The 8,490-nt window shown below is 42.3% G+C and overlaps 1 protein-coding gene and 1 pseudogene across 1 annotated transcript; both read right to left on the bottom strand.

The window, feature by feature from the left end:
* Window positions 1–443: 443 nt before the first annotated feature.
* On the bottom strand, window positions 444–1,388 carry LOC132662387 (olfactory receptor 51V1-like). Its single transcript, XM_060607861.2, has one exon. It carries the CDS (start codon window positions 1,383–1,385, stop codon window positions 444–446), a length of 942 nt encoding a protein of 313 aa, XP_060463844.1. The 5' UTR covers window positions 1,386–1,388.
* Window positions 1,389–7,558: 6,170 nt separating this feature from the next.
* LOC132660606 (olfactory receptor 51G2-like) lies at window positions 7,559–8,490 on the bottom strand (annotated as a pseudogene).

Here is an 8,490-nt window from a genome sequence, read left to right as displayed (position 1 = left end):
CTAAGAAATAAACACTTGGAATAGAGGGATTATATATCTTTTAATTCCAAAATTCTTTAATGGGCTTGCAGTAAGTCACTAATGGGGAAAAAATAATAAAAGTGGGGGAAGGCTCAGCATCATAGTTTTAGATATTCCTCAGGTCACCTTTAGGAATGAAGAAAGTCCAATTTCATTGTGTCCTGTATTTTGATATAATGACCAATTGACAGAATAAACTAAACAATAGTCATGATTCCAAAATTTTAGGTAGACACGTGTCTAAATGGATGGACATGTGTCTAATGCATTAGAAAGCCTCTTGAGTTCCTTAATAATCAGGTATCATAAAAGACCATAAAGTTATAACATTATTATTCAACTTGTAAGTTGTTGCACACATGGGAAGTAGCATTACTCTTCTGATCTTAAAACATTCTTGCTGGTCAAACCCAAGGGTTTTACTACATTTTCAGGGAACACCACTTCTTCATCCTGCTTCGGATCTGCTGGGTCTTTACACTGTAGATGATTGGATTCATCAGGGGTGGAAAGAGAATATAGATATTGCCCATGAGGACATGGACCGAAGGGGTGAGATGCTTTCCAAAGCGGTGCACCATGGTGAGACCAATGATGGGGATGTAAAAGACCAGGACAGCACAGATGTGGGACACACAGGTCTGCAAGGACTTGAGCCTCTCCTCGCGGGATGCAATTGCCAGCACTGTGTGCAAGATGAAAACGTAGGAGATGAGAATAAGCACAGCGTCTAACAACAAGGTACAGATCACCAGAGCCAGGGCATAGAGGCTGTTAAAGCGGATGTCAGAGCAGGCGAGCCGGAGCAGGTCCTGGTGCAGGCAGAAAGAGTGGGAGAGGATGTGAGGGCGGCAGTAATGGAAGAACTTCAGGCGAATGATGACGGGGAGAATGGACAAAGCTGCCCTCATCAAAATGGCCACCATGAAGTGAATGACTCTACTGTTAGTCAGGAGGGATGTGTATCTCAGAGGATTGCAGATTGCAGTGAAGCGATCAAAGGCCATGGCAAGAAGGACCCCAGACTCTATGGAGGACAGACCGTGGATAAAGTAAGTTTGGGCAATGCAAGCATCTTGACTAACTTCTTGGTTGAGCCCCCACAGGACCCCCAGCACCGTGTGCACTGTGGACAGCCCCATGCACAGGTCAGTGAGGGCCAGCATGGCCAGAAAGTAGAACATGGGCTGGTGCAGGCTGGGCTCTGTCCGGATCACATGCAGCACCATGCAGTTTCCCAGGAAAACCAAGGTATAGATGGAGGAGAAGGGAATGGAAAACCAGGGATGGTACTGGTCCAGGCCAGGGAACCCTGTGAGAATGAATATTGAGGTATTGATAATGGAAGCAGAAGAAACAGGCATGATTATTTGAAGGTAATGTTCAAGACGAGATCAATATTTACTGACAGTTTTGTCAAACTGTCTGCTGTGTGGGGGCAGTTGAGTCTAACACAGGTCCTCACACTGTAGCACAGGTCAAGCTAACGTAGACGCCAGGGAAGCCCCCTCTCCAGGAGGAGCTACAGCACAGGACGGTCTCACAGGGAAGCTCCTTGGTATCAGGTCTCAGGTTATGGGAGCAAATCAATGTCCTGACCGTTGTGGGCAAATCAGATCATGCCCTTCATTTGCTTTTAGTCCCTCTGAGCCGCTTGCAGGACACACAGCAGGTGACAGTGGCAAAGCTATTGAGAGCATAGGGCTGCTCCTGCTCTGCTGTCCCGAGGAAGCCTCTGCACGCTGTCCTGTGGCCAGTGCTTGTGGCACAAGGAGTCAGAAGGCTCCGGTTTATGAGGAAGGAATGAGAGGATTGTGTGGACCGGGTGGACCCAGGCTCCTGGGAGGCACTCTTCCCTCTTGGTGGCTGATGCAAGTGGAAGATTCCACCTGGTCACTGCAGGCTAGTGGCTCCCTGGGATTGAGAGGACTGGGTAAATGGCAGAATTTTCCAGATCTTTGTCAGGGAGAGAGATTCACTGGGTCGACTGAAAATTCAGTACCTACTCTAAAGGAGATGGAACGAGGTAAACAGGGAGAAAGGGTGTATCAGTATACCAAATAATTTTGAGTCTCCATATCTATCTGAATCAATAAAAATGTTTATATAAGGCTTATTTATTTCTTCCCCAAATTTCACCTTTATTTTTCACTGAATCCTTAGTAAACATTTCTCCATTTTCTGAGCCCCTCAGAAAGGGTAACAATTGTGAAATATACCTAGAGGACTCTGTATAACATAGACCAATGATTTTGAGGAAAAAGACTGCCTCAACCTTATCCCAATTGAGGGAAAGGAATACTCTTTGGTCCAGCTGTCTCAGAATTCCTGTCTCACCTAAGGACAACAGGGACCACCATTCAAAGATTGTGCATTCTAAGCCAGAGAGGGAAAAAAAAGGAGCCTGGTGGTGGTAGAGGGGGAGGAAGACCACTGTGGAAATCCTTGTGGAGGTCACTCCTCTGAGAAACAGACCCAGTAAAATCTCAGATGCACTAAGATGTAGTTAGAAGATTATTGTATGCTTGCCTTCTCCATCTAAGGTCCCTTATCAGCAACCCAACAGTGGCCCAATGAAATAACAATTGATCACAGCTAAAAGATCTGAAAAATACAGATTTTCTCTAAGGAGGAATACATTGGAAAAATTAACGTCACAAGGGGTACGAAGAATGGGGACAATAGCTTCTCTATAGCTACAATAAACACAGCTCAGCTTCTAGCTGCTACAAACCTTCAGTTTGTAAAACACACATTACCTGCAAAGTACAATCAAGAGAAGTACAATAAAAAGAGGTATGCCTGCATATTGGTCTATATTATCCTTTTCTTGTAATGTCTTTGTCTGGCTTTGGTAGAAGGGTAATGCCTTTTCATAGAATGAGTAATAAAGTGTGCCCTCCTCTTCAGTGTTTGAAGAGTTTGAAAGGATTGGGCAATATAATTTTTAAGAGTATCAAATTCGGTTTCAAACTGACCTCATTACAAATCCCAGTTGTGCCACTTTCTAACAATGTGATCAATTACTAAATATCTCTAAGCTTCAGTTTTCACCTAAGAATAAAAAGTATTAGATTTTCATCATTTGAAAAATATAAGAAATATTTATAAATTACTTGGTATATTTTTGCCATTTATTTAATTGCTCAATAATTGATTAGTTGTCAGAATTTTGTCATGCAATTCATGTGACAGGCAATTCAGAAATATACCACTCATTATTTAATTTATCACCTCAACAATTTGTTCCTAATTTTTTATATTCCAAGCACAGGGAATGGAGCAATGGCCATGTTCTTAATATATCTTCTCTAACCCTTCTGTTCCATCTAATTAAAATTAAAAAATATATATTCATGTTGAATGTTTTCTCTGTCCATTTAAGCACAATTTGGGTCATTAGTCAACTAAATATGCTTAATTAAGTTTTAAAATAATTGCTTTTTAAATAATTTTTTAAAAAATTTCTAACAAGCAAACATGTCTTCAGTCACCTTACATACTTGCTTTTCTGAGTTTAGTTATTATCCTCAGCTTTCTAATATTTTATGCCTAAGAATGCTTCATGGCTCTTACCATATGAAATTTAACACTTGTCCTGTGCCCATATGAAAGTGGAGGAAAGGAGAAGTATAAAAGTTTTGCAAAGCAACTATTATTTTTTGGGGAAGATAGCCAGTTTGTCTCAGACTAAAGAGAGATAAGTATTATCCTCTTGTCTGGTACTTCTGTAGAGCTCCTTTCTTCTCTCATTCTCTATCTGCTCTCTTACAAAGGGTGGCTCATGGCACACCTTCCTGAAGGAAAACTCAAAAAGTCTCAGCAATTTCCTCACTTGGTGAGTTTAGGTAGCTTTTATCAGTGTGCCTTGGGCTCCTTTTGGTACTTTTTTAATGTATTCAGAGACAAAGAGAATATATGCTAATTCTTAATCTACCTGGAGGGAATTATCTGAAAACTTTTTGCAATATACCTTTGAGGGAAATCTAAATATCTGCACCATATAGGTCTACTGTTCTTGTTATAGAGATTTGGGAAGGGAATTTTTATTTCCATACACTCTGACTTCAATTACAGAATGACTATTATTACATTGTGTTTTCTTATATCTGTCCATCTATCATCTATCTATCATCTATCTATCTATCTATCTATCTATCTATCAAACAGATCCTTCTGTTCCTCACATGAATCTCACTTCTCTGCCTCCCATTTTCAGTTTCAATAGTGACTAATCACCCCAGATCAGAGTCCATGACATGGAAGGGTGCTTTGCTATTGGGTGATTTCCAGTTATAATCAACTATTTGAGCCAGGAATATTGTTCCAATGGTCTCCGCATTGTCCAGCTATTTGACTGTAGAAAATTAGTTTCTGAGACTTTTTCTGCATGGCTAAGCAGACACTTAGCTATTGGACCAACAATGAGGCCCTTACGGCAGCAAGGGACCATTCTATGGACAGGATTCTGTAATTCAGGGTGGTGTGCTGATAGGAACATATACCCGCATTAGCATGACTACTACTACTTTTGCATTTGAAGTAGTAGAACTGAGCTTACCTTATTGAAACTATCTGTTATGAGACTTGTGAAGGAACAATCTCTTCACTCCCTTATCCTTCTTGGAGCCCATTAAAAGCTAAATACTTTCTCATTGACTTAATCTTGATTTCTTCAGTGTTTTATTCTCTGGCCACTGCTTATTCTTGCTTCCCTTGAAATCCTTGGGCAATAAAGTCCTTGTCATTGTTTTAGCTATCACCTGTATACTAATTATTAACACATACGTATTTGAAGTTCTGACCCTTTCCTGAGCTCTAGTTCAGAGCTATATATTTAGCTATTTTCTGTACATAATTGTTTAATTACCTACAGAAAACTCACATTAAACAATGCAGAATAGAACTCTTCATCTTTTTTTTTTTTTAATTTATTCACTCTGTGCATGGGGGGGGAGTGCATTATTTACTTTGTGGGGAGGGGGTGAGACACAGTACATGGGAGGGGCAGAGAGAGAGGGAGGGAGAGAATCTCAAGCAGGCTCCACTCAATACAGAGCAATGAGGGGCTAGAACTCACAAACCATGAGATCATGACCTGAATCAAAATCGAGTCCGATGCTTAACTGACTGAGCCACCCAGGTGCCCCTGAACTCTTCATCTTCTCATCTATCTTTATTTATAGTGCCAGTAAAATATGCTATCATCTATGGTGAGGAAGCATAAGGCAAGCTGACACCCTGCAATCCACTCCCCACCCCCAGGTGGGATAAGTGTGATATTCCTCAGGCACTCTTGGCTGCCCAAGAACAAAGGAAATGACAAAAACAAATGGTTAAACTGATAAAGTCTCCATCAGTTTACAAATATTTTAGTAAATTACAAGAAAAAGGCGATCTTATCAATAACCTAATCTCCGGAATCTCTCTACTGCTAGAGAGAAAAACAACCTTAGCTTGACAATAGCTAGGCCTCCAGTAATCTGTGAGTCTTCTTTAATGGAAATCCCTTTAAGAAACATCCTCTTGGGGCACCTGGTGGCTCAGTCAACTAAGTGTCCCACTTCACATCAGGTCGTGATCTCATGGCTGGGCTTGAGAGTTAGAGCCCTGCCTTGGACTCTGTGCTGACAGCTCAGAGCCTGGAGCCTACTTCAGATTCTGTTATCCCTCTCTCTACGCTCCCCCCCCCCCGCCCCCCCACTCACGCACTGTCTCTCTCTCTCTCTCTGTCTGTGTCTCTCTCTCAAATAAAATAAACATTAAAAAAAGAAAAGAAACATCCTCTTGACTTCACTTCCTCCAACTCCAGGGCATATAAACAGTCACTCTTCACAACCCCAGTGCAGCTCTTTCTGCCCAAAATTATAATTTTGTTGTTTTGTATTTTGTGTTGTAACATCCATCCACTTACTACTTCCATCCCCCACTGTATCTCTAAGTTGCCCTCTTAATCTATTGTCAGTGCAAAAGCTAAAAGGGAAGGTTTTACAAAGTATGCACAAAGAAGTAGCCACAGCATTCAGTGCACAAGCTATAGCAATGAAATTCACATGTTTTATTTTCAAAGCATCCTTCATTTACAGTTACGTTCAAAACTGATGAGATTTTTAGAAAAAGCCTACAGAGAAGATAATTTTGCTTGAAATTTTTTTCATTCTTGGTATTTAAAAATATGTGTTGAAAAAAATATGTGTTGGTAACTGTGACCAGTTTAAGAGTTGGATAACCTTACCATTCTTGAAATTTCTATTGAGATGAGAAAAACAGCAAAATCCTAAAATTCCCTAAAAGCAAAATTAAGAAGTCCTCATAGGTTTGATTCTCACATACCTGGAATTACATTCATTGCCTGTGAACATTTCACCCTTGCAAGTGATACAGGCTGGCTTTGTCGGAGGACTCAGAGAGTGGGTCCCACAGTACCAGCCAAAAGGGTCATTGGCTTTGCACAGGATAGAGATCAAATGTGAGCTGGTAGGAAGTGAGAGCAGTTTATTGAAGACAGAGAGAGTGCAGATACAGACAGAACTTCTGGGAGACTCAAAAAGGAAAGGAAAGTGAGTCTCCTTTTTGCTTCGGGTGTGGGTTTTTATTGAGGGCTGTGCTTTGGTGCACGTGTCTTCTCAGGCATCTGGAGTGCTTAGGGGTTCTCCATAAATCATTTATGCCCTGGAGCCAGGCATCTTGGTGAGTCAGTTTTCTTGGAAAACGTTCATGACAACCCACCTGGTCACCCCTTCGATGTCATCTATTGTGCTGGAAGCCTCCAAAGAAATCATTAACTCCTCCTTTACAAGGAGGATCTACATTATCTGTTTCATAAAGTGTGTGTAAAGTCGGGGTATAGGTCCTAGCAAGAACAGAAGCAGGAAAGGTAGCAAAAAAGCAATTTTTGTGGAGTCCTTTTGGTTTGCCTGTTTCACAAATGTAGCCCCCCTCCCCCCCACAATCATTCATTTATTCAGCAAATACTAACCAAGTACCTAATGTATAGGAAAGGGCTACCTTCAGGAAAAGGGATGCAATCTTTAGCAAGAGAGAATGAATGCCTTTCTTCGTGGGGATTATTTTTAGTGGGGATTTTCCAGAATGCTTCTAATATAACTGAATTCCAAATATACCCATCACTCTATTTGTCAAAAATTCTTTCTCCTAAACTCTGAGGCAAAGCCCTCATGTGCATTTTTATGCATTTGTAAAGTTCCTAAGTTGTTCTTTCAAACGTTTTCTATTTAAATTGGTAGTCCCCTTCGAGTCTTAGATATCATGAGGTTTTCCTCTAAAACAGTGGCTGTATCTTAAGTTTCATTTGTATTTCCAAGGTCAACAATAGTGTATTTTACAGAGTAGGTGCTCAGTGAATTTTTGTTTTATTGGAAATAAGTAAAGGAGAATGTGGTTATTTTTTTCCCATGCGTGAGAACTTCATAAAAAGACTGTGCTGTCTCCTTGTTACATTATTCTCCTCACAATGGTATTTTATATTAAATGGCTCATTACACAACAACGATGACTTTCCCTCTCTACCAAAGATTTAATGAGCCTGAGGGTCTCTGATGCCAGCCCCACCCAGCCAGAAGAGGCTTAGCATCCTCAGCCAGATCTGCTTGGTCTTAATGATGAAAACCGCTGGATTGACACCGAAGGCGTGAGAAAATGAAGATAAGAGAGCAGCACACGGCTGGAAGGGGAAGCCCCCTTCCCAAATCTGGATCACGGACAGGCCAATCACAGGCGTGTAGAAGAGCAACACAGCACAGACGTGGGAGACACAAGCATTGAGGACTTTGAGGTGCTCAACATTGGAAGCAATGGATAGCATTGTTTGAAGATCAGCCCATAGTAGAGCACAATGAGCACCACAAAGAGACCATAGGCACTGTTGATGTGGGTTTCCGCACAGGCCAGCTTCATGACATCTGGGTGTAGGCAGTAAGAGGGGGAAAGCAGGTGATTCTGGCAGTAAGGCAGCTCCTTCAGCATGATGGGGGCAGGGACGTGGAGCCCGATGCTGTGCACCACACTGGCCAGGCCCAAGATGGCAATGTGGGAGCTGGTGAGCATGGTGCTGTAACGCAGGGGGTTGCTAATGGCCACAAAACGGTCAAAGGCCATGGTCAGCAGCACAGAGGACTCCATGATGGAGAAAGTGTGGATGAAGAAGAGCTAGGCCAGGCACATATCCACCACCACCTGTCTGAGACCCAGCATGTAGAAGGGGAGCATGGTGGAGGGGAGCGTGGAGGCAGACAGGCCCAGGTCAGTCGCTGCCAGCATCGACAGGAAGTAGTACATGGGCTGGTGCAGAGTGGGCTCTGACTTCACCACCTACAGGATCAGGCTGTTCCCTGCCAGAGAGGCTACATACATGGCACACAGAGGGATGGAGAGCCAGCTGTGCACAGCCTCAAGGCCTGGGAGCCCTGCTAGGAGGAAGGAACTACCAGTGTGGTTGGAGTCTGACAT

This window comes from Panthera onca, chromosome D1, assembly GCF_046562875.1.
Source record: "Panthera onca isolate mPanOnc1 chromosome D1, mPanOnc1 haplotype 2, whole genome shotgun sequence".
NCBI lineage: Eukaryota > Metazoa > Chordata > Mammalia > Carnivora > Felidae > Panthera > Panthera onca.
The sequence above is the reverse complement of the archived record's forward strand: the minus strand, read 5'-3'. Positions and strand labels throughout refer to the sequence as shown.